Consider the following 27,465-nt stretch of genomic DNA (forward strand, 5'->3'; position numbering starts at 1 on the left):
GCCAATTCGCTTTGGGCTCTTCTAGGGAGATTGTTGTTTTCTCGGATTCCCCTGGGTTTCATTGTTCTGTTTCTTCAAGGGATTGGATTGCTGAGGCAGCTAAGGTGGAGGATGGCTGGACTGCAGTAAAAAGAAAGAAAATTAGGCCATCAACTCCTCCTTTAGAAATGAATCTACGATCATCCAAGGGAGGCTCTAAATCAAAAGGCAAATCGTGATGTATCTGGCCCTGCCTCCTTGCTGGATCTTTTCTTTTCGCTAGTGACTGGCTTTTTGTCACCTTGGTTACCCTTAGTTTGGGGAGTGACCAGTTCCACTTTGGTTTGTTGTATCTTTTGTTTATGCACTCATTGAAAATCTTTAGACTTGTAAAGGATTTTAGGCGCCCTTCAAAACCTGTTTTACTTAATCAAAAACTTTTCTCAACACCTAGAGCCTTCTGTTGTCCAAATACCATAGCACGCTTTTGTGATCAACCACAATTACGGGCATGAGAACTCTTGGCTCCAACTACTTGTTTCCAATTTGATCGACTGCATCCCCTGTGTATTGATTACCATAAGGCTTTTTTAACGTACTTTTAATGGAATCATGAGTAAATCTCAATTTCTTTGGGCAAACATCAGTTTGAGCCATCAAACGTGATTGTTGATCAAAACTCTTTGAGTTGGCTTTATTATCGACAACAAACTCTCTCTCTTTTTTCAATGGTGCAAAGTCGGCAATCTTGATATTACCCCAAATTGGTCACACAAACTTGGATAAACTTTCATTTCACTTAATTCTCCAATACTCATTTTTTTGTGAAATTGGAACTAGGATGGGAATTTGTCCAATTCCACCTATTTAGATGGAAGATCGAAGCCTAATTTTGGGGTAAATGGGGATGCCAAATCCAAATTTGATTCAAATGCTAATTCTAGTTTAGCGCATTCAAATTGTGGATTAAAAGTATCTCAAAATTAGAAATGTCAATTCCTGTCCAATTTCAACAACCAAACGGGCCCTTATAATATAATTATAATACTCAATAATATTATTAATATAATTATTATATCATGATAATAAATATAATTATTACATTATAATAATATTTATTTATCAATAAATTAATATCTCAAATAATTGTGAATCAGATATGTAAGCCTCTTGAAGCTAACTTTGGCAAACATGTCTACAAGAAAGAAAGAAAAGTATTTGTAAGTATGAGATATTTTCCACATGGTCAAATTGTTATATTGCTATTAGGATTGAATTATGTAGTTTTTTTAGTCAAACTCGACCCATGTTTCATGAGTAGTGGTTCACATAACACCTAGCACTTATTACATCTAAGTGATGCTCACAGAGATTAAGCATTGAGACTTTCTAAAAGGTCATTAATCCCAATACTACTTTTGCTCAACCATGCTTAACAAAAGATTCAATTCTAGGTTAAGCTCACATTGCTTGCAACCTCATTTAAAAATGTTCAACACATGCATTATGAAGCATTCATTAGAAAGTGTCTTTAGCTCATCAATTGATAAACAGGAGATATTTTCCCCAACAAGTCAATTGTGCAATTCTTGAGTCAAAACATTGACCCATGTTTCAGCATTTCTCACAAGAATCCATGTCTCATTAGAATTAATAGAGAACTTAGCACTCATTGCATTTAAGTGATACTCACTAAGGTGAAGCACCAAGAGGTAACTCACCCCTATACTTCTCCAACACATATGCACTTAACAACGAGATTTCCTCCAAGAATAAGCCCACTTTGCTTGCAACCGCATTTGCAAAATCTTCGACAAGTGTTTTGCCTTATGACTCATCCATTACAAAGCCTCTTAATTTCATCAATTGATAAGACATTTTTCATAGCAAGTCAAATTTAAGTGATACTCAATAAGGTGGAGCACCGAGTGGTCAGAACAAGCCCACTTGGTTTGCAACAACATTTGCAAAACCTTCATCAAGTGTTTTGCCTTGTGACTCATTCAATAGAGAGAACCTTAATTTCAGCAATTGATTAGTATTAGACAATTTTCATAGCAAGTCAAATTGTGATATAGTTATTAAGACTCAATTATGCAATTTTTTGAATCAAACTCATTGACCCATGTCACGAGTAGTGGTTCGCAAGAAAGTCCTTATTGAGAATGAATGGAACACTCATTGCCTCTGACACTTATTGCACTAAAGCACCTAGACTTCTTCAGAGATAACCAATCTAAATACTACATCTTAAGGGCACTTAACCATGGAGTTCTTCAAGGTTAAGTCAATGTTACTTGCAACCCCATTTGCAATGTCTTCAACAAGTGTTGTCTTATGAATTATTCATTACAAAGCCCCTTAAAATCAATTGATAAATAGGAGATATTTTTCACAAGTCAAATTGTAAAATTGTTAATAAAATTCAACAATATAGTTTTTGAGTTGGAACTTATTGGGTTTAACCTTGAAAGAAACCCTATGGTTGGAGTAATGTTGGGATAGTGACGTCCCAGTAAGTCTTGGTGCATCACGTATGTGAACATTACCAAGATGCAATTTATACTTTGTGTTCCATTCATTCTCATAAGAGGTGAGTTCTTGTAAACCACTACTCATGAAACATGGGTCAATTAAGTCGACTCAAAAACTACATAGTGGAATTAAGATGGCACTGTCATAATTTGACTTGTGAAATTTATTTCCTACTCATCAATTGATGAATTTAAGATGCTTTCTAATTAATGCTTCATAAGCACAACACTTGTAGAAGGTTTTACAATGAGTGCTAAACATTCCATTCATTCTCATGAGAGATGAATTCTTCTGAACCACTACTCCTGAACATCAATCAATGAGTGACTCAAAAACTACACAGTTGAATCCTGATAGCAATATCACAAGAAAGAATATATTAACTTCACAGTATGACCAAAACAGGTCAATGAGAATTGAAAATGCATCCAAGTACAGTGGTGACCACAAAAAAAAAAGTAGAAAACACAAGGATTTAGGTATAAGACAGGAGTAAGGGGGGAAAGGAGTTTGGAGGAGACAACCCCAAGGTAGGCTGGTAAATCTAGCACAAGCAGAGTTCCAAATAGGAATTATGTGTAAATCTACATCCACCGCTGGAAGATAAGAGAAAATAATTTTATTAATGTCCAAAAAGAGACCACCAAAAAAATCCAAAGGACTGAAAAAGTAGAACCAAGAAGGTAGCAAACAACAGGATCGCCAAATGGCATCTGAAGAAGAGCAAACCAAAAGAACTACAAAGAAAGCAGAAGAAGAAGAAGAAGACAAAGAAGAGACTGAAGAACTGAACTGGAAATCTATACTAAAGGATTCAGCTTCCATTAACACACTTGAAGCATGAACAACATGAACAGGAGCGAGGATGGAAGCAAATCAGAAGAAAAAAGTGCCAAGGAAGGCTAGTAAATCTACAAGACAGAATTCTATAATATTTATACATGACTTATCTGGAAATCTATAATAAAAGCAGTCACTGGTGATTCTTCCATGATCTATGGTTGTAAGGCATCTGTCACAAATGTCAATGATCTTCATCCATTTTCTACAGGAGGAAATAAATCAGACCCCTGACCAGGGGAAGAACTTGTGCACCTCTGCCAGAAAAGAGACTCAAGAAGTTGAGAAACTTACATTTCAATATCTTCTTCAGAGAAGCATACACAAAAATAATACACATTCTGAAAGATGAAAATGATTACCATTAAATAAATCAGAACAGCCTTAAAAGTTAGTTACCTGCAGCCCTTGCTCATTCTTCAAATGAAATTTCAAAGTCAATTACTGTTAAATAAATCAGAACACCCAACTTTATTATATGTGGCACTCAATCATTCTTTATAGGACGCTATCTCTACCAAACAAGTATATTCCTTGATTGGCGAGCAAGTTACTTGCATAACTGAGCCACCTAGAAACATGTAATATATTCTTAAATCCTTTCGTAATGTTATGTTCTCTCCAGGAGTAATTTGCTCCTACAATGGTGCTGTGCAATACTCTGTAATCTGCTAAGAGCAATCACTAGCACGAGATGGTCATTAGTAAGCATGACTAACGAATGAATACATAACTGAAAAAACATTATTGTCATTTAGCACCATGCTTCTCCCTTCAGCTTGCCCAGGTTACAAGACAAAGGATGGTCAAAACAAACTTAAAAATGGCCTGAAGGTGGTGGTCACCAGGGCAACCAGGGATTTCAATGAGGCTTTATGTCATTCAAAGAGACTCAGTTATCATATTTGTATTAGTGTAGCTTTAGACGGATCTCATGAATTTCAATTCCTTTTCCACACAAATCATAATAAACTGTAGTGTTTTCCCTTTTCAAGTTTCTATTCAAAATACAATATCAGACTATCTATTGCATAATAGAATGATTTCCCTTCATTAGTGCAGGCTAATTTTAATAATGTCAATTTGAAAAAATATAACTGCTTACAGGAAAAATCCATTAAGCTTGATTTCTGCACAAAGAGACCAAACATAATCTGTCTAGTAAATTAGAATGTTCAGAGAAATGTAGCCAGACAAAATCTATTTATTCATAGGAAGGCTTTCAAACATGTTATAATTGTTAATAAAATTCACATTTGAAACCGAACTTTACTCGTCAGTTTTTGACACTAGTAAACTTATAGCCTGCCCAGCATATTTAGGGGCATACTAGGAAAAAGAGACAAAAAGTTTTGGGCATCCATAAAAAGCATAAATTAGAATATTGATGTTAAACTACTTGTTCTGGCTAACCTAAATAATTACAGTAAGGTGTGAAAATACAGGGAAATGTTTTCTGTTCCGCTGATTGAATTCTCAATTTGAGAGATAAAAAAACCCTGTAAAACAGAGAGATCCAATTCTTGCAACAAAGGACTGCACGGCCCCAAACAAATTTGACATGCTAGATGATAAAATTCATTATAACATTATTATGTCCCATATTACAGACAAGTTACTCGATAATCATGGAGAACTATGGTACTTGAATGCCCAAGGATTTGCAGTGACCAGATACTTTGTCGGCAACATGTGTGATCTCTTCTAGCCTCTCTTCAAACACCAACTTTAACTGATCTTCTCGTGACTCTACTCCATTCCCATCCTCCATTGGCAAAGGCAATAAAGAACCATCAGTCCCTGCACTTCTTTTTGTTCGAATCATCATAAATGAATTTGAACTGTCATGGTCATCACCTATGTCAATTACACGCTTACCATTTGCAATCTTATCACTAGAATTATCAAAAAGCTCTGACATTATCTGCTCCATGAGGAGGATATGATAGCTCTCCTGACACTGTGAATCTGATTGATCCAAATTCAAAAAGACAAGAGTCTCCCAACATCGTTTGAACTGCTTCTTATTTATCTTCAAATGCTTCCTCACTTCCTCTACTAATTCTGAGGATGGAAACCACCAGCTTCTACCTTTTGAGTTTGTCTTTAAGGCAGATGAAGATTCACCTTTCCTATTTCCTTCCAGTGAATGATCAAGTGTTGTGTTGTCAGACACTTTTACTTGCTTCAACCTCTCTACGACTGGCTTAATAGCACATCTTACTTGGTGAAAAGAAAGAAGGCGCAAAGTGTCCATGCAATCCCTGAGTTCTTGAAGAGACAGTGATGGTTCTTCTACTGTTACATCATAAGCATCTCGTTGAACTGCAATTTTATTTACAGCCTCTAAGATGTGCAAACCATGCCCTTTACCTTGATAAGGAGGGAAAACCAAAATCTGAGAGTACCAGGACACCATAAGAGCAAAACTAACAGACATCAATATGGCCACAAAGAATCTTGGTGCAAACAAATTTGATTTATGTGTGAAAGGATGAAAACGAAATAATTCATAACCTGGCTGATCCTTAGACGCGTGCTATCTGGATAATGATAGAAACGATAAACAATACAGAACCCCAGAAGCTTATGCTGGATTTCACCTTCAGTAAGTAACTCCCTCTGAATTGCAACATACATTTCCCATTTTGTGTCATCTTGCTCTATAGGTTGGCTGCCTATTACCATAGCAATTCAAAAATCAGAAATTAATTGACAGAGCTCTAACTCGAAGGCATGTATTTTAAGAAACCTCCATATAATGCATATCTTAAGATATTAAGAATTGTGATTTTAAAAATTTACATATCTTGCCTTCAACAAGAAGAAGTACCAGTGGCACCAAGCGTGCATGCCATTCCTTTACCCCAGGATCCCCTAATTCCAGATGTATGATCTGCTTTGCCCAAGTGGAAAAAAGAAATCTACAATCACCTCATGCTGTTTGACAGAACTAACTAATTCTCATCTAACTATGGAGAATTAAATTTCAAGAGAAGAAAAATATGAATGAAAAATTGTTCCCATGAAGATTTCTAGACAGGCAAATATAAAGGTGTACGAAATTATCACCTCCTCGGAGGTCACTGTTCCCAATCTTCTTGAATCTCCTTGCACGGTTAAGGTCTTGTCTGTATGAATCTCGCGTGTTTCTATAACTTTGCCCACATTGTGAATTAGGTTCCTACAAAAACTTTTATGTTGTCATTACAGAAACACACAATAATCTGCATAACCTCCAGCAAAAGCAGTTGAACTATTTTAAATGCAAGCGATAAATGCATACTCAATGTAGTGACTGCTACTTGAAAGGTTTTGTATAAAGGCATCACAATCATCCATCAAACCCTGCCCAAATATTTTCTGATGAAACACATTGTTAGTAAATTAAAAAAACTAGTATGAAAACTATGTATCTATTTATTGTACTTCACAGAAAGATGAACTTGTCCTTGATAGGAACCTACCTTCATGAGAGCTTTCAAGTCTGTTGCCCTTTTCTCTCTCTTGCTATCCTGTTGAGCAAGACCATTAAAAAGGTTACAGAAAAAATGTGCATAAAGATAAATTTTCCAAGGAATAGCAAAACAATGATAAGCAATGAGCATACCTCAATTTTATTTTCATACTGGATATCTGCATAAGCATGGAATGAGAAGGAATCAAGCCACACATTAATCTGCATCACTCAGACACATTTTAGTCTCATGGTCTTCATCCAGGACATTCAACTTCGATTTGTCACCTTGAATACAGCTGATGCCAACACAACACTTTTCCAACATACTGACTGACAATTCAACCAGCAATTTGAACCCATTCTTGTTTTTCAGCAAAATCTCTTAGGTGACACATAATTCCTTGTGAGGCATTAACTAGCATGCCTATATATCAGTAAATTTAGGTTAACTTCACCTAGAGATATCATGTTAAAATAAAATTATTTTATCAATGAATTTTTGCTGCATGTTATAGAGTTATCAATGGATCTAGTTGCATTTTACATAGTTCTCTATATTTGAAACAGAAAACCTTCCAAAAATTTGATGTTTGTACATTTTGTGTGAATGTAAATGCAAATAAGATCTAAAAAATAATTGTACTCTATGCAAGTGTAAATAAAATTTGCCAAAGAAAATAAGCATGCAAACAGAGGTTAACATATAAAGAATTTGTGGTAATATAAAAATGAACCACGCTGGGTGTACACGCAGGAAGTCTTTTCTGCTTCACTTGCTAAGGCCTACCCTAGTACCGAAGCTTTTATCTGTTCATGTCATTGGGGGGCATTTAAAGGGTGGTCATGTTTGCTGAGCAATTTGGCTGAGGCAGTTTTGTTGTCAGTGTTTCTGAGGTGTTTTCATGCTGTGTTTCCTCGGGGGTTTGATGTTGTCTATTGGTTCTTCCTGCCAAGCTGTGGTCATCAATTCTCTCTTCTGTGGCTTCTCTTTGCTTTGTCCTGTGTGGCATCGGTTTGCTGGTTGGTGGGTGGTTTTTAATCCTCTTAGTACTTTTAATTTTGTACCCCAAGGCTTGTGATTTCTATGGAGTGAGGAGAGGTTTCTCCAAGTTTATACATCCCTGGTGACAAGGGTTTCAAAGAATCAATATTTTTCTCAGTTGCTTCCTTTTGAGTTTCACAAAATAGGATCATTATCTCAGTTGTTTCCATTAGAGTTACAAAGAATTGATATTTTTCTCAGTTGTTTCCTTAAAGTTTCAAAGAATCATACTTTTTAAGTTTACACTTGTGTAACTTTGTGGTCCTTCACTTCAGGACTTGATGATGGATTGGTGGCACCAAGAGAAGTTTGCCCGGCAAGGCTATGTATTCTTTTGCTAAAAGTTTGCAATTTGTGAAGTATAAGCTTAAAAAATAAAACAGGCAGTGCTTCAGACCTTCATTCCAATCCCAGTCCGATTGGATAATGTCACCTGCCACATCTGAGATCACGGTTTAACTAGGATTTGGGTAGACAAGAGAATGTAACTGCCACGGAGTTGGAGAAATTGAAACTAGTTGGGGAGTTGGGAAAATTGGAACTAGTTGGAGAAATTGGAACTATGAGAAGAGATTCTTTGGAAACATAAAACTCATATTGATTGGCTTCAAGGAGATAAAAATACTACTGTTTTCCATACCTGTGTCAAAGCAAGAAGGAATAGAAACTTAATCACCTCACTTGTGACTGCAGAGGGTATTCAACTTTCCTCTTTGGGAGAGTTTTCTTAGGAAGCCTCTCATTTCTTTTCATCTCTATTTACTGAGGAGTCCACCCTGCGAGTGAAGAGGAAAACTCTATTTGAGAATGCATTCCCTCATTAGTTTCTCACAGTGAATGCAGCTCAAATAGGACTTATCTAGTTGCAGGAATTGCAAAATAAGTGTTTAAAATTAAAAAGGGTAATTCCCTAGATTAGTAAATTTAAAAATTAAATATAATGGGATCAGTCACTTTAAGTCAACATTAAATGTTTCAAATTGATTGAAGAATGAACTAAGAGCAAGGCACACAATAACCACAATACACAGATTTGATCCAACTTCGCCATATATATGTTTCTACTAAATTGGAGAAACGTCTTTGGATTAAGCATTATCAATTTGGTAGGAATTTATTCAGATCCAAAAGGAAACACTGAGCACAATAGTTGTCAAATCCTTCACCAAGAATCAAACATGAATAGATAACATATAAAATTCCAATTAATTAAATTTAAAACTCACTTTCAAGCCTTTGTAGCCATAGATCTTTCCATCTTCCCCCACAAACTGTTCCATATACTCTGGGTTGAACGACAATCCTTGATCTTCCAATTTCTTTGTGTCTTGCATTTCTTCCAAGCTGCTCACTACAGCCATGAAAATACAAAAAGAAGCAAAATGTGTCAATATGAAACTTGAGTACTGTGCTGAATTTGTTAAAAAATATAACAACAGTGCAATGATCACATCAAAAAAAAATTGTATTAGACACTATTTAAATGTATTATATTAAACACATTCAGAACTAGTAGATAGAATACCCATGCCCTAAGTTACAACTAGAGAGATTTCCCTGAGGAAGCACAAAACATATTGAATGAAAGAAAACATACATACCAAGATAGAGTGATATGCATTCATTTGCTTCAATTCCCGTGTCTGCAACACAGATCATTAATGTTTTAGTTCATAACTTTATGCCATTCCATAAGTAGATAGGTTATGTTGTAAATTGAATGTCATGGACAATAGTACTTTAAATTTAAGTGCACAATTCTATGGATCTTACTTGGTATGCACACAAATTCACAATAATGCCCAAGCAACAGTTAAAAAACATCATCTAAATTGGTGAAGTGCAGGAAAACAATGACACAAAATATTGACATTAATAATTTAGAGGCAAGTTTTTTATTGCTGACTGCATCCATGCATGATAAAGAAGTCCAAAAACAACTATAAAGAGAGTATCAACTCAAACATTTCTCTATCCTTTCAATAATTGCTAATCAAACAAATCTGTCCTGTAGAAGAACAACACTTGTTTCACTTTACTTGTTTAAGTGAGATATTCTTTCTACAGCCAAGCACAAGTTCCACCTAGGCAATCCTAATGAAGCATATACATTAGCTTCTTCCCAACTTTGTTCCATATATATCCACAACAATCATTCAAAAAAATTAAGTAGCAAGATTTTTATTATTTTATATAGTTAGTCATACTTTGATCTACACTTGTAGACATTCAGTTAACAACATGAGCTAAACACATATATTTATCATTTCAAAATTCAACAAGTGTCACACATTCATATTCTGAATTGGTTTGCATTTAAGACTGCTTCAGGTATTTAAAATCTACATATGTTGGCTTCTTACTCAAAGACTGTTGGTTATTGAGCATGTAAGAAAGACAAAATTTATAAATGCACAAGATGAATAGAATAAATTATATTCTTCAAATAAGAGGGCCCTAGATATATGCAATACATACTCTTTTTTTGCAATATTCTGATTATGGATCACAAAATGTGATCCAAAATGTTGATGCAAAAATATGTTGAGCGTAGCTTTCTCCAAAAACTTTAGGAATATCACCAACATGCAATAAAAGCTGATTTTACTCATATCTCTACAAGTAAAGTCCAATAAAATACTTCTGAAATTCAAATGAAAATAAATGAAGGAAGGAATTTTAATGAAGTCCACGAGACCGGCAATCTAAGGTACTGATCTAGATTATATAGAAGATCTAATCTTTTTGAAAGTATTTTTCATATTTTTTTATAGTTTTTCTATATCTTTTTGTTTGGCCTTTTCGGAGGTCTTCTGCTTGAAATTTCAAGCCGAAACTGTAATCAGTCCCTAAAACTGGACAGCTGTAGGCTCACTGTTTTAGGGACTGAACTAGGTTTTTAGTTCTTCTTTCCAATGGCATAAGCGGTTTCGGATTCCGAGCTACAAATCAGAAGTTATGACCCCGACAAGTTGGGGTAATTAGACACCTAGTTTTGAATAGTTTAGTTTAAGTTGTTTTTTTTATTTTAGCCACATAAACATTTTGAATTCATGGTTATGGTGGCTGTTGATATTCCATCATTGTATATATTCTTTCAATCTCAATGAATAAGATGGCTTTTGGTTTGCATACAACTCTTACGAATTTTTACAAAAATCTCCAAAATTTGAACATGGATATCACAAGTAAACAATTCACCAAATATCGTGTTTGCAGCCCACTTCATCAATTCAGAGCAGGAACACTCCTGTATGCCAACTAATACAAGAACCTCATATCAAAGACTAGGATTGGCTATAAGAAATCCATCTGAATACCTTCCTCTGCGATGCACAAAACCAAAGATGTCAGATACTTCGACAAACTTTGTGAAGAAGATGGTGGAAGAGGCTTTGGCCAGGCAGCAAGAAGATATGATGAGTAAGTTTTCAGAAATTTTGAATACCCAACAAGTGTCAAATTCAGTAGCACCATTTCATGGGAACACCCTTTTTAAAGTACAGGTGAGCTTTGATATCCCAAATTTTGAAGGAAAAGTTGATGCTGATGCTGTTGATAATTGGTTATCCAAGTTAGAATGATATTTCTCAGTAAATAATTTTTCTGATGCGGATAAAATAACATTTGCCCTCTTGAAAGGGGAAATTCATGTCAAACTTGCATGGAAAACCGAAGTATTGAATAAAGAAAGCGAGGCAGGAGAAGAGTTGGAAATACTATTTGATAAAAAACCCACTTGGGGGGAATTTTTGGAATACATAAAAGAAGCATACTTGCCTGAAGATATATATGAACAGAAATATATAGAATGGCAGTTGCTTCAACAAAAGAGGGACCAATCTGTGCAAGATTACACTAATACATTCCATGCACTCTTTGTAAAGCTTGGTATAGAAGATTCAGAGAAGCATTGAATTCTGAAATATCGTAGTGGGCTTCGTAGATACATTCAAACTGAAATGGAATTCTTGAATATTGAAACATTGGCAACTGCGTACAAATATGCTACAAAACTTGAGTTAAAACAAAAAGAAAAAGGGATTACTTTTCAAATAAGAAGCCAAGAGGTGAAGGCAGTAATAAATTCAGTGGACAACCAGTGGGGAAGGACCTTCCCTCAAATCCACCAAAAAATAAGTGGTGGGCTACCAAAAAGACACAAACAAATACAAGCATGTGGTGTGAGATACATAGGAGTCCAACTCATAACACAAAGGACTGTCGAAGAATTAAGAATTTGATGACAAAAATACAAGGAGAGGAAGTTGAGCCTAAATCCACACCAATGGAAACTCCTGAAAATGAGTCAGTAATAGAAGCAGACCCGTATGCCATTGTTGCAACAGCGAAAGTAGTTCCACGAGAAGATGAGGAGAGATTGTTCCATTCACAGATGTGGGTTGATGGAAAGCCTCTACATTTTATTGTTGATAGTGGGAGCCAAAAGACCTTAATTTCTATGGAGACAACCAAGAGATTAAGTTTAGAAATGACAAGACAACCACAACCATACTCTATGGGATGGGTTAGTGAAGGAAAAGATATTGAGATAAATCAGCAGTGTCGCCTATCATACTCAATCAAACCATTCATGGATGAAATAGTCTGTGATGTAGCACCTTTAGATGTATGTGATGTTTTGTTGAGATAACCATACATGTATCAAAGGCATAGGGTGTATGAATCCAGACCACGCAGTGTCACAATAAAGCTTGGTGGAAAAAGATATCGAATACCAGAGGTATGCCCAACTCAAGCTGCTTCTTTAATTACTACTAAACAATGTAAATGTTTAATTGCTCAAACCAGAACTTTTGTACTCCTCATGATTTGTTCTGAGAAAAAAAAATCAATTTTCCTTAACGCACATGCTAAGGTGGCCACCACATTAGACTAGAAAAAGGAGATGGATAAACTCTTAGAAGAATACCATAGTGTGTTTAAATCACCAGCAAGGGTCCCAACACACTGCCAAGTCAAGTATTCTATTGATCTAATTCCAAGAACACCATTGCCTCATGAACCAATATATAGGAGATCAGTTTTAGAAAATGATGAAATTAAGAGATAGATTCAGGAATTGATTGAAAAAGGACATATCAGGCCAAGCTCTTCATCTTGTGGCAATCCTATAGTTTTGGCAAGAAAGAAAGATGGGACATGGAGAATTTGTATTGATTACAGGGCACTTAACAAAATTACTGTGAAAAACAGATATCCAATTCCTCGAATTGATGACCTTTTGGATATCACCAAGTACCAACTGACCCAACAAATGTATGGAAGAGTGCATTCACATCCAAGGAAGGTTTGTTTGAATAGCTGGTTATGCCTTTTAGCCTGACAAATGCATCAGCCACATTCATGAGGTTGATGAATGATGTTCTTAGACCCTTCATTGATTGTTTTGTAGTTGTCTATTTGGATGATATCCTCATATTTAGTAAAACTTGGTCTGAACACTTGCAACATGTGGAACAAGTACTCTTGAGTTTGCAGAAACATAAACTCTATGCCAACATAGACAAGTGCTCTTTTGGTTTGCAAAGCATCCAGTACTTAGGGTACATCATTGATCATGCGGGTGTTCACGTGGACCCTACAAAGGTACAAATAATCAAAGATTGGCCACCTCCTTAGAATTTCACGAAATTCACAGTTTCTTGGGTCTAGCCAACTTTTATCGCAGATTTGTATTTGGTTTTTCACATTTAGCATGGCCTCTTAATCAATCACTCAAAGGTGGAACACAAGCAAAATTTTAGTGGATAAAGGAAAAACAAAAAGGATTTGAGGATTTAAAACTCAGACTATGTTCACCTCCAGTTTTGGTTCTTCCAAATTTGCAACAATCATTTCAAATAGAAACAAATGCATCAAATTATGATCTTGGTGCTATAATCATACAACACGAGCATCTCATTGCATATCATAGTAAGACATTTTCTGAAACAGTTCCTAGGTACCCCACCTATGACAAGGAGTTGTATGCCATTGTTCAATCCTATAAACAGTGGAAGCACTATATTTTGGGAAAAGAAATTGTGATACATACAGATCATAAACCTTTGCAATTCGTACAAACACAAGGGAAGTTGCAAAATGATAAGCATCTACGGTGGTCAGCTTATTTGCAACAATTTCACCTCAGCATTCGTCATAAAAAGGGCAGCACTAATAAGGTAGCAAATTGTTTGAGTAGGCCCCTAATCATCGATTTGACAATGGTGTTGGATTCGTGTGGCCACCAAATAGAAACTTGGGCTCAACTATATGGTGAAGATCTTGATTTTTGTAACAATTACAATGCAGCCTTAGAAGGGAAGAATGTTCTTGACTTTTATATACAGGATGGGTTACTTTGTTATATTGGTCACGTATGTGTCCCCAGTGAAGAAGGAAAGAAAATGATATGGGAAGCACACTATAGATAGGTGGCAAGATATTTTGGTATTGGTAAGACTACTACAATTCTTCAAAAGTATTTCTATTGGCCAAAAATGAAACATGATATCATTTCATATATAAAATAGTGTGTTGCTTGTGCAATTGCAAAGCTTGCAAATCATAAATTATGCCTCTATCTACCATTACCTATTCCTGAGCAATGGCATTCTGTTTCAATGGACTTTATGTATGGGCTTCCAAGTAGCAGAAGGGGAAATGATTGTATATATGTGGTGGTAGATAAATTTTCTAAGATGGCTATCATGATGGCTTGTAAAAAAGTGATTTCAGCAGAGGAGACCACTAAGATATTTTTTTGAACATGTTTGGGTTCATTTTGGGTTGCCAAAAAGCATTATTTCAAACTGGGATAGCAAGTTCCTTAGCAATTTTTGGTCTTCATTATGGACTAGAATGGACACCAAGTTGACAAAGTCTACAGCATTCCATCCTCAACAGAGGGCCAAATAGAGGTAGTCAATAGAATGATTATTTACATTCTTCAAATGTACCACTCCAAACATCCATGTACATGGGATGAGAGCTTGCCTTATGTCCAACATAGTTACAATCATGCGCTCCACACTACTATAGGACATAGTCCATTTGAGGTTTGTCTTGGGTATCAACCATTGGCACCCATAGATGTAGCACTACCCATCTTGCGATCTAGTCAGCCACTCAATACTGAAAAGGAGGCAGATAAAATAGACAAATTTATTGAGAAGATCAAACAGTTACAGCAACAAGTTCATGATATTGTAGAACAGAGCAACAAGAAGTATAAGGAAAGACATGATCAGCATAGAACTCCCCATCATTTCTAGGTTGGTGACAAGGTGTGGTTACATCTTCAGAAGGAGCACCTCCAAGGACCTTATCGAAAGCTTCTTCCTATTCGATATGGGCCATATACCATTAAGAAACAAGTTGGTGAGAATGCTTTTGAACTTGATATGCCACAGTTTTTGGGAATACATCTAGTTTTTAATGTAGAACTGTTGCGACCCTATTTTCCTCCGTTATTGGACATCTCTCAAGCTGCTGAACATATTCATGCTACTAAATTGAATCCATCCACTACTATGCCATTACAGTGTGATCATGTCACTGAAGTCATGCTGAAATCTTTGAGAAATCAGAAAATTCCGCAATATAGGGCGGTTCGAGTTGGTCAATTCCCTCATCAAGGCAAATGGTTAACCAAGGAACAGGTTGCAGCACAATTCCCTCATTTACTACAGAAGATTGATGCAATGGGGCCCATTGCCTCTTAGGGGGGAGGAATGATCCAGATTATATAGAAGATCTAATCTTTTTGAAAGTATTTTTCATTTTTTTTTATAGTTTTTCTATATCTTTTTGTTTGGCCTTTTCGGACGTCTTCTGCTCAAAATTTGAAGCCAAAACTGTAATTGGTCCCTAAAATTGGGCAGCTGTAGGCTCACTATTTTAGGCACTGTACTAGTATTTTAGGCACTGTACTAGGATTTTAGTTCTTTCCAACGCCGTAAGCGGTTTCAAATTCCAAGCTACGGGTCAAAAGTTATGACCCCGATAAGTTGGGGTAATTAGACACCTAGTTTTGAATAGTTTAGTTTAATTTGTTGTTTTTTTTAATTTTAGCCACAAACATTTTGAATTCATGGTTATGATGGCTGTTGATATTCCATCATTGTATATATTCTTTCAATCTCAATGAATAAAATGCCTTTTGGTTTGCATACAACTCTTTCGAGTTTTTGCAAAAATCTCCAAAATTTGAACATTGATATTGCAGGTAAACAATTCACCAGATATCGTGTTTGCAGCCCACTTCATCAATTCAGATCAGGTACCAAGAGAAAACAAATTAATCTGCATGCTGAATCTTCTGTGTTGACCCTTCTGTTGTGGATGCAAAGTAAGAAAAAAATTTACCATTTCAAAAAGTTTGTTTACACGTTTAAGTAGTTTTCGTAATGACTGCGGATATCCTTGTATGCTGCACATTCATTGATAAAATGCAACAGTTCCACCACCCCTTTGCTGCAAAAATTACAAGTTCTTTCCTCCCACACCTATTTGGGTACCGTCCATCCACCAGTTTAACATTTCAAATGATGAGAGCTTGTCCTCAATTGAGCAATTAGAATTTTGGTGTTTCCTTTGATTGCAGATTTTTAATAGTCTTTATTATCATGTTCCCACACATGGGGTTAGATTCTTTGACATAATATTTTTTTCTACCTAGTTGTTTTGTCCACGTGGCATTCTTGAATTTTTGTAACGCCTACTTTTTGATATGCTAGTTAGTGTTTGGGCACTCATGGATAATTATGTTCCATTCGTCCACTTGATGTTTTGTTTCTTCCATGTTTTTTCCCACATTCTAACTGTTCAGTTTTGAACCAGTTATGAAAACAAAAAAATTCATGCAAACAGATCATTTTCATCCTGGGAAAAGCCCTCCTCTCCGAGGGAAACAACCCAGCCCAAAAAGATTTGATTTCTTTATTATAATCAAGAGAAGTTATGCAGTCTGAAACTTTTAAAACAAAGATTTATGAACACAGATGTTCTCTTGAACTTATTACAAATAAGAGATACAACTAAGTATCATAGATCACACGAAGATCACATAACTAAATTGCACCACAGTTGATAAAGAATAGCCACTGTATGAACACACGAACATACACAGCCCACCCTGATCTCCTTTTAATACTCCATCGATACAATACACACGCTCTGCATAAATAAATTCTGTGACATTCACGTTATCTTCAAAAAACATAAATACACACTGTTCTTCACACTGTCTTCAGAAGCCGTAAGAAAATATAACAACGCCCAATGATTTTGAGACCATCCTCATTATTAAAGAAAGCCACTCAAAGACTAGAAAGGTCACGTGACAAAAACATCAAACAAAACGGTGTCTCCAAGAATGAGAGTTTCTTTTGATTTGAGTTACTATGTTTGTCTTCCGTTGAAGACACGAATAGACGAATTCCTTTCATATTCTGAACTGCTGTTATAAGAGAAACAATAACCTTTTACCGATGAAGATAATAAAACATAATACGGACATGGATAGAAGAATAAGGTAGTCACAAATAATTTCCTCAACCGACACAGATGACATGTCTACAGCAGAAGTAATCCAAAAAACTTTGACACAGGAACTTCAACAACATCTGCTAGAGCGTATGAAGCAACAAAATTGAACTGGCTGAATCCAACTGTCATGAAGACTGACAACAGAAACTTGACGAGCTTAAGCCAGCATGAGACCAAGTAGAAGAGGTGAATAGAACTTTAAGCAAACCAAATATCAGAAACAGAATAATATAACTGGAGCAGACAGAGAGAAAGATCTTTCTCAAAGCTACACCAGAACTTCAACTCTAACTCCTCTTCAACAACCATGTTTGGTCAGCGATGCATATTCACGTTTCCAACCTTTTTGAAACAACTTAGCAGACAAATGATTGTTGAGGCCTTGACTGAAAACATACCAGCCTCTGCTAAGAGGATTTCATAAGGTATCATTGATTTGACCTTAAGGTTCCTAATGATTAGATGGTTTTGAATTCTTTCTATTTGCTGCCATTAATGATTTGACATGTTACTCCCCGAAACCTCACATCCATAAAGAATAACCAGTGCCACCAATAGATCAAAGAGAGTCTTCTTAGTCCTTCAATCCTACAACTCAACCTTCTCACACCTATTCTGCAGAAGGTATGAGACTTTCCATCCCCCTGGATTCTTTTTGATCTGCATGTTTTCCAACTGGGTCTACAGTGAAAATCAATCACTAGATATTTGTACTCATCCAAAATTTCTAAAGAATCGTCCTCAAAGATTTTTAAAAAAAATCTGATATATATTGATCCATTATAGTCAACCATATTCCTTACATACTAAGTTAACCAGGGGCGTGTTCTCAATTTTTTTCAGTCATCATTGTCCCAAAAATATCCTAAGGATAAAGGACACCTAGGGAACTTTGACTTCCAATTCTAGAGGAAACTTGAATTTGGCTCTCAAAATAGCACAAATTTGGCACTAAATGAATGAATGAAGAATTTTAATGATGTCCACAAGACCAAATAGTCTAAGGGCCTGCAGGATCACAACCTTACACTTACTCCAAATTCTTTTTCAAGTTTGACCTCCTCCTATGTAATTTGACGATCAAACCAGCAATTTCATTGACCTTATCCGCTTCGAACTAGTTGTGCATGTTATCTGCCCTCGAACTGAAATCATATTGAGCCCTGATGTCATCATATGTTGAGCACTCTCTAACAAAGTGTCATTCAGTCTCAATTACACCTGTCTCACAAAACCTGCATATCATTTCTTCCCACTCCTCTTTGGGCATTTTCCATCTACTTGTCTCACATCTAAGATGATAGAAGACTGTCCTCAATTGAGCTACTAACAATCTAGCTTTCCCTTTAAAAGCTGCCCCTAGATAAGCCTTATCATCGTGATCCCAAGTTGAATTGAAGAGTTTGATGTAGTGAGCCTTTTTTCAACCTATGTTACTAGTCCATATAGCAGTCCGAAATTTCTCTATGACAAACTTTTCTCATTGCCATTAGGGCATTCTTATAAGTTGATGTTCCACTTACTCAACCACTTTACATTTTGTTTCATCCATGTTTTCCTTCTATGGACCAAGTCCTCATTCATCGCAACCTTAGGCCATCTTTGGTTATTCATGTTTCCAAGTTTCCTTAAATAACATAGAAGTCGAGTTATTGTTACCACCTCCAACAAGAAACTACCTACTTCAGCTAAAAGAATCTTGTACGACACTGAAGTCTTAACTTTAAGACTACTTGTGATTAACTGTTTTTTTATTCTTTCTACTTGTCTCCAACCGCATTTAGACATGCTGCCCCCCATATTTTGCTCTAGCATTTGATCATCATTTCTCTGTGTCTCTTCGTAATTTAGAGAGCATTGCTTTCCCTGTTTAGAGTGTTATTTGTTTACTGAAGAACTTTGAGAAGATGATTCTATTTCAATTTCTGAGCTCTCAGTCAACATTTTCACATGTTCAATGGTGCTATCACGTGTTCAACATCAGAGACACCAAGTGTATATGGAGAAACCTTTTTGAGAATAGAACTCCACCAAAGAACAAGGGAAAGTTTACTCTTGCCTTCAAAATAGAGACTACAACAATAATAAACTTCACTTCACTTGTCAAAAATGATCTTGGAACTACTTGGAAACCTCAAAACAACTATGACTACAACTATGCCTTGGCTCCAATTTATAGCGAAATGGTACACAAAAATCCACTTCTATTGTCGCAGAACTAGGAGCCAAAACTACTTGCAAAAGCTCCACCACTTAAAGAATGAAGGGACATAATAAAATAAATAACCCTTCAAGTAACTCCTCTTTGGATGTCAAACCCAAAGCCACCTAGACTTTAGACATTCTAATTGTTCTGACTTTTGGTCATTGTTCCTCTCAAACTCTATGTTCCACAACGTTCCAAGGACAGCGGCAGTGGGTGGCAAGGAACACATCTCCGGGACATTTACTAAAGGGCGAAAAATAAGGGACAATAGGGGATATATATATATATATGTTTGTGTGTGTGTGTATGTGTCTGTATTCTTTTAAATATATTAAAATATTAGAGATAGCGAAAGGGTAAAAGAGAGGGAAGGAGAGAGATTTGTCAATAATTGTTTATTAACAAGACAATATGCAAATAAATCACCAATTCACAAGTTGTAACATGAGTTTAACAACGTAAATGATAATAGAAGCAATATAAATCCGTATAACAACATTATAAAAATAGCCTCAAACATCAAAACCATGGTCTATCAATGTAAATATCCAAATCAAAATCTCTCAAACATGTATCCAAAAGACTCAAACAATCAAAAAATATCGGCCTATGGGCATAGCCTCTAAAACAAAGCCTCATTCTAGCTATCAAATATCCAAAGGCTCATAACCATCTGAATCACTATCTCCTTCTAGCAAAAGGGGATCATCCAATGATAGCCCAATAAGTCTTGGTTGTACCTCCTCGTCCATATGCCTAACATCTTTAGGATCAACATCACATCATGTTGTTGGTGTATGTCGATACTTTGTAGTTGGATAGTTGATAGCTTTTGTCAAATAAACTTATATATAATTATATTTAAGATATAATTTATATATGTGTTCATTATATTTGAGATATATGTTTATTGTTATATGAGAAAAATTAATATAATAATGAGATGTGTGTGTGTGTGTGTGTGTGTGTGTGTGTGTGTGTGTGTGTGTGTGTGTGTGTGTGTGTGAGAGAGAGAGAGAGAGAGAGAGAGAGAGAGAGAGAGAGAGATTAAATTTGTTATTATATTAATTATAAGATTAACAAATAGACATGTCCCATGAAGGGACAAGTCTCTTCCTGACTTATTCTCAATATAAATTATATATATCTCTATCATTTGGAAAATACATACCAAAATTAAATGGCAGTACTATTACATTTGCAGCAATCCTCAGGAAACCTAACATGGTATTAGAGTGGGTGCAAATGTAAAATGATCGAAAATGGCAGTGGTGAAAAGCATGGAATAATGAACTCAACAAACTATTTGGGGTGTAGGCAAGCATTGGATATTGATCTGGCTTAGTACACTGCTCAAAGATGGCTCGAGAGGCAATGATCCACAAGGAATCTGATGTGATGCAAATCTTCAAAAGATACCAAAGATGGTAGCGAGATCGGTGGGTGTTTTAAATAGAAGACACGTTGACCTTGCCAAGTCCAATGTACAAGGAAAGATTGTGTCAATGTTTTCCAAACCTGTATAAACATCTGATGATATTCACAATGAACCGTTGGGGTGTTCCCTTGTCTTCACTATTCACATGTGGGACTTGCAAACTAAAAAATATGTTCACACTAAAGTTGGATTGTGCGAATTCATGTCACAATGGCAAGAAAGATTGCAGCAAGGCAGGGATGCCAATTTTGAACCATGTGACCTAGTCCATTTTGAATAGGGTTGATCGTTTTCCATATGGGCACCATCTTTGGTGATATTGGAACCCAACTAGCAAGATATCTGTGAGGACACCTATCTTTCAATTTGGCTTCGCTTTCACAAAAGATGTGTACATTATTTAAGGGAAGCACTGAGTTCAAGTGGACATAAGGGAAAATTGTAGTGACAATGTAATACAAGTGGGGGTTGTTTTATGTATTTTGAGTATCATCCACATGAGTCTAAATTACAAGGGCAAGTAGTCTTAATCAAAGGGCATTGTCATCACTACGAATACAAAGTTACATCAGAGTGTGCATTGTTTTTTGGATGAACAAGTTCACTTGGGTGTGTTGGCACCATTCTCGTGCTAGAAAGGACACATAGGGACAAAGAGACATCTTTCAGACATAATGCTCATATATGGTTGACATAGTGAATTTAACCACATAAGGAAGTAACAAAGTTCATCATTTCGTTGACAGATAGCAATGTAAAGAAATCAAGGGTTCTTGACAAGGAAGTAGTGCCTTTCTCAATTAATGTAAATTCAGCAACCACTACAAAGGAAACAAGCAACGTCAAAGAGATAGAGGCTAATCCTTGTAGGCATTAGGAGAATTCCATCACATCTAACAAGTGTCTCCATACACATAGCAACTAATCGGCCACATTACAATGTTACGAGGAATTTAATCACAATGTATAACTTGATGTTAATTGGTAAATATCAAACTTCATGAACTATTGGAATTAGGAGTGTCGAAAGGGGGAAATGGGAGAAATATGTGATCTTTCTTCAATTCGCATGCTATCCCTGAGCATTCTGAAGGAGTTACATGTGTTCGAAGGTGGAGCAACAATTAGCACTTGTTGTGAAAGAAGTCATCTGATGTCATCGAGTTTCATATATACAAAAACCTACTATTCCCAGCACTGCATGTGCAACAAAGAACTCACAGAGTGATATCGGAGGTAAGTATATGTTTATTCCTTTCATTGTTGGATCTTTAGAATACTATTTAAGTGATGTGTCACCATTAATAATTATTTCTTAGTTATATTATATGAGAAAGTATAATGGAAAATATATGCTGACTATATTCGTAAATAAAGTAAAATATGTTTTCTAAACAATTTGTTATGAATATAAATGAAATTGGCTACCTTAGATTTTTATATGTGATATTAATAAAGGAAATAATATAGATCATAGTATATACATATACAAAATGGAAGATATGCTTATATGTTCAAAGCATATACATTTATCTATATTATATTGAGACGATCTTATATTATTATGCATAATTATTAGCCTTGAGTATAATCTCTTATTCATATTTCAACACGAGCCATGTGCCTTGATATTTTTCCTTCAAGAATGTTACTGCAGGAAGAGGGATATTGAGAGTTAGAGGGAGCCCGACATTTCATTAGAGGCAACCTTGAAAGAGAGGGAGCAAATAGAGAATATGGTTTAGTCAACCTTTTGTGATCTTCAGTCGTATTGATTCAAAGGGAGTAGACCATATTGAGATGGATTCTCCAATGATCAATAAATTGTAGCAGTCAAGAGGGTTTTGATTGATGAATATACTTCATGATTGTTTGATTTTAATGGGCCTACCCCTTCTGTACATCATGAGGAAGTGACAACTTCCAAATGATGTCACTTGTATCTACAAAAGTTATTGAAAAGTGACGATCTTACACTAACTTAATTTCTATTATGATGGATATCTTACGATACCTATATAGATCATGATATATTATACCTTGCATGGTGGATGTTTATATGGTAAGAACTATGAGAATGCATGTGCACATACCTTATAAACATTTTTGAGTATATGGTGAATGTTATGCAAACAAATGTTCTAGAGGCCATTATACAAAGTACGTGGTGAATATCATACAACTTGATGCTCTAGAGGCCATTACTCGCAGCACTTGGTGAATATCTTGCATCTCATTCAGGAGACCATTACTTAAAGAGTATTTGGTTAATACCATATGTTGAAATTCTGGAGACTAATACTCGATTGTGATATCAAAATGGCGAATATCATATGTTGATGTTCTGCAAACCATTACATTATTGAGTACATGGTGAATATCAAGTGTTGATATTCTAGAGACCATTACTCAGAGTATTCGGTGAACATCATATATTTTGAAGGCCAATACTCATGATATCAAAATGGTGGATATCTTCTGATCAAAGATATCCTTAAAAGTTTTGCTTTCCTAATATTACCAATGGTGTAATATATGTCTTGTGTTTATCCTCCTTGGCTAAGAGGGAGTGTTTATAGTTGATAGCTTATGTTAGATAAACTCATATATAATTAATTATATATGAGATATAATTTATACATGAGTTCATTATATTTGAGATATATATTTATTGTTATATGAGAAAAATTAATATAATAATGATATATGTGTGTATGAGAGAGAGAGAGAGAGAGAGAGAGAGAGAGAGAGAGAGAGAGAGAGAGAGATTAAATTTATTATTATATTAATTATACGATTAATGAATAGACATGTCACATGAAGGGACAAGTTTCTTCACAACTTATTCTCAATATAAATTATATATATCTCTGTCATTTGGAAAAAACATACCAAAATTAGATGGCAATACTATTACATTTGCAGCATTCCTCATGAAACCTAACATGTATGTTGATACTCTGTAGTTTGTTGGGCTGAAGTCTCAAAACACTATGAACTACAACAAGTTTTTCAAATAATTACTTGAATTGTTTTTTATTCTAATAAATCAATATTTAAAAGCTATCAAATTAAATTTATAATTATAAATATTTTATTTAATATAAAGTTTAACATGTATTTATTTGATGAATATTGAATATTAAAAAACTTAAATTAAATATTATATATATATATATATATATATATATTGATAATTCAATATATAAAACCTTAAACATATGTAATCACAATTTTCATTGCCAAAACTTTAAGCACATATTTTATCATCTACAAGCACAAATTTGAACCATGTGGACCGCCCACATCGTCGATTGGGCAAGAAGAATTTAAAAAATAAGAGCTTATTTAATTTTTATGCCAAAAATCATTTGAATATTTCAAGGATGCTTTTTTATTTTAGTGATGGATCAAAAATGTTTTAGGGACATATCCTCGTACCCAAATGTCAAAGAACATTTCGTATAGTTTCTTGTTGTTTTTTGAATTTGGGGATGGTTGGGGGACATTTCCTTTTCATCCCACTACCCCCGAAACATTTCAAGGACAGAAATGAGTCTTGTAGGAACAAGAAACACATTTCCGTGTAACATAACCCAAACTTGATCTCCTTACACATGACCCTTCATGCTTCAATATCAACATGGGAAAGTGTACATTTTGTCCAATTTGTTTTATTATAGTCATTTGTTCATGTTCACCTCTTGAAAATGCAATTACAAATAGCCATAAAGTACAAATATTTAATATTTTTCTCTCATGTCCTAGGGAATACTTTCCAAGAAACATGGAGACATATGAATCGCTTAGAAATGCAAGGTTAATGTCATCTTATCCTAACACATGCTACTTCCATTATAAAACTCCAAAACTTTCAGCACTGGATCGTATGCATTCATAAAACATGAACTAGCTTATATATATAAAATAAGCCGAGAGATATCTTTTGCCTATTTTCATAATCCCATAATTTTAATCATCGTATATTTATGTGAGTCTAAGAAGCGTGAGGAAATGATTCAAGACTCTTATCTGCCTCATTTTTACTTCCATTTCCTCTCTATAATTTTCACAATTTTAATTATAATTATATTTAGTCTATTTCTATTTTGTTTTTCTGACATGTAAATGAATGTCAATTTTTTTTCAAAATGGAAAATGTTTACATTGAAGATTGCTGCCACTGTAGAAAGCCTCTCGGCTTAATAAAACCAGTAGAAAATGATCATCCTAAAATTCAATACAAACCTGGCATACATAGAGGAAACTCCAAAATTAATTTGGGCCATAAAATTCGCTTCATGGCCAAAGACATTTGGCACTTGTGATAATTCCAAGTATTACAAGAAAGAGAGAGTTGACAGAAGAAATGAGGGAAAAAAGAATAATGAGGGGTTCAAATTATTTAGCTCTTGTGAAATGTCAAATTATAAAGGGATACAGTAAATTAAATCTGATAAGGACCGCGGAAAGAATGGCTTGAGCTGCTCAGAATCTTTGGAGTTCGTTCTGACTCAAGCTGTTCAGCACTTAAAATCCTTTCTCACTCGAACTGTTCTAATCCCCTCAAATTCATCTGCTACTTGTGAAAAGTTGGATGATGACGGCAAGTAGACATAGACAATGACGACAGCAATAATGCCTTTTTGTTAAAAGCTAGGGTTGAGTTGATCTGTCAAACACTTTGACTGATCGTGGAGACAAATTTGGTATACAGTGGATTAAAGTCACGAACACCGTTATCAAATAAAATCACTGGTTAAACATTGTAGCAGACGTAAGTGCAAAATATTTCTCTAAACACTAGAGAAAAAAGCCATCCTAATTATCTTGCCATTAACCTTTAGGCGGAGACTCGCTGAATACTGAAGATTAGTCATTGAGTGCGAGCTCGAACCATGGGAGTTGCCCAGTCTTGCTGAATCTGCTAACAATACTTTTAAAAATCCCCAAATTATAATAAACTAGATGATTTTAACTAGAGCACATTTATTTATTTAAAAATAGTCCTGAGCTTTGATTATGAGAGTGAAAAAACAGCCTACCAGGTAATCCTAACACTGATTGTCTATACTACGTCATAAGAAAATGGCAGATCCAGTTGCGCCTGGCCAAGAGTTACTCCAAATCATCACGCCATAAACAGCCGATTAGGCAAGTACGGAACAGTTTCCTTTATGCTAACCAAAAACCTATCCTAACCACCTAGAGTTCCCTGTATGTACAGTCTCGTATACATAACAAACTGCTAGCCCGCCATGCCAGCAAAATGAAAGCAACCCTATATCATACTAAATAACTATAAGCAATCGGACAGACCTAAAATAAATCCAGGGTACCCAGGATACTAGCTGCGGCTAAGGACAACATGATAAATAGAAACCGGTGCAATTGAATCATTAAACCCTAATGAAAGGACTTTCGCAAGGAAATAAACATGTGAAGAAAAATGAGTGCGAACGAAAGTCGCACCTTTGAGGAAAGCAACCTTTTTGCGCTTGGGCTTTTCCTCGGCCCTCTTCACCTGCTCGGGTTCGCTTCTCTTTACTGGAGCCATCTATGCTGTTACCACAGTTTCTTTGAGAAAAATAACAAACCTGTGAGGACCAACAAGTTTATATGAAAATAACCCAAATGACGAAAGAAAGGCGGGAAACGACTGAGGCTGTCTCTGAAAATACATTGGCAGATGTTATATATTTTTATATTTTAAAATTTATGTTTTCATTCACACATGTAGAATTTAGTGGTTTTTATTCATCTATAAAGAGAAATATGGTAATTTTTAAATCAAGGCTCAGGGCGTTTGGTAGTCGGAATTCAATGGGAATAGGAAAATCTGATTGCCAGAATTCAGAAATTCAGCGTTTGGCTGTAAATACGAAAAGTAGATTTAGAATTTATTAATTCTAATTTTAACCCAAAATGAGCATAGCGGAATTCCTACTTAAAAGGTGGAATAGGAATATTCTTTTTTTTTTATAAACTAAATTTTTTATCTCATCGTGCTTGGCCCTACTTGCATAAGCTGAACTATTGGAGGTAAGTTATTTTTTGGTGAAATGTGATGAGACAAGCAACAATAGAGGCATAGTTGGGGAGTTCGAACTAATTTTTTTCAAATTTATAAAGCAAGCCCAACTCCAAAAAGACTTGTTAATGTCATTTGATACTCAAATTATTAAAATTTAAAGAAAAAACTTATTCCAAAGATTTTTTTCAAATGTATTGACCAAGCCCAACTCCAAAAAGACTCGTTAATCTCGATTGACGCTCAAATTATTAAAAAAAATTGAAAACTTATTCCAATTCCAATTTCAATGCTTGCAACCAAACATAGAAGGTGCATCTTTCAACTCCTCTTCTAGTCCAACCAAACAGGTCCAAATGATATTCTATAAATTATTTTAAGA

The 27,465-nt window shown here is 35.3% G+C and overlaps 1 protein-coding gene across 5 annotated transcripts; it reads right to left on the reverse strand.

Annotated features, from left to right (window-relative positions):
- Window positions 1-4,704: 4,704 nt before the first annotated feature.
- HAG2 (histone acetyltransferase of the GNAT family 2) lies at window positions 4,705-26,788 on the reverse strand. Of its 5 annotated transcripts, none has more exons than XM_089786536.1 (10): window positions 26,525-26,788; window positions 9,458-9,499; window positions 9,083-9,207; window positions 6,965-7,033; window positions 6,822-6,869; window positions 6,641-6,717; window positions 6,427-6,538; window positions 6,169-6,250; window positions 5,872-6,032; window positions 4,705-5,752 (listed from the first exon to the last, which is right to left on the reverse strand). In XM_089786536.1, exons 1-10 carry the CDS (start codon window positions 26,607-26,609, stop codon window positions 4,991-4,993), a joined length of 1,563 nt encoding a protein of 520 aa, XP_089642662.1. In that variant the 5' UTR covers window positions 26,610-26,788; the 3' UTR covers window positions 4,705-4,990. The 5 variants fall into 5 exon arrangements, with proteins under 5 accessions (XP_089642662.1, XP_089642659.1, XP_089642661.1 ...); XM_089786533.1 differs by having other exon boundaries at window positions 6,160-6,250; window positions 6,427-6,547; window positions 26,525-26,735; XM_089786535.1 differs by having other exon boundaries at window positions 6,427-6,547; window positions 26,525-26,734.
- Window positions 26,789-27,465: the final 677 nt, after the last annotated feature.

Source organism: Cupressus sempervirens, chromosome 6, assembly GCF_028749045.1.
Source record: "Cupressus sempervirens isolate cs-2001-9-10 chromosome 6, ASM2874904v1, whole genome shotgun sequence".
Lineage (NCBI taxonomy): Eukaryota > Viridiplantae > Streptophyta > Pinopsida > Cupressales > Cupressaceae > Cupressus > Cupressus sempervirens.

What these genes read in the sequence shown, in the direction of transcription:
- HAG2 (XM_089786533.1), bottom strand. Translation starts at nt 26,609, where the DNA reads ATGGCTCCAGTAAAGAGAAGCGAACCCGAGCAGGTGAAGAGGGCCGAG. An exon ending in GAACAGTGACCTCCGAGGAG is followed by an intron (nt 6,251 to 6,426) that starts GTGATAATTTCG and finishes TGGGCAAAGCAG; the next exon opens with ATCATACATCTGGAATTAGG. An exon ending in CGCGTCTAAGGATCAGCCAG is followed by an intron (nt 5,753 to 5,871) that starts GTTATGAATTAT and finishes TGGTACTCTCAG; the next exon opens with ATTTTGGTTTTCCCTCCTTA.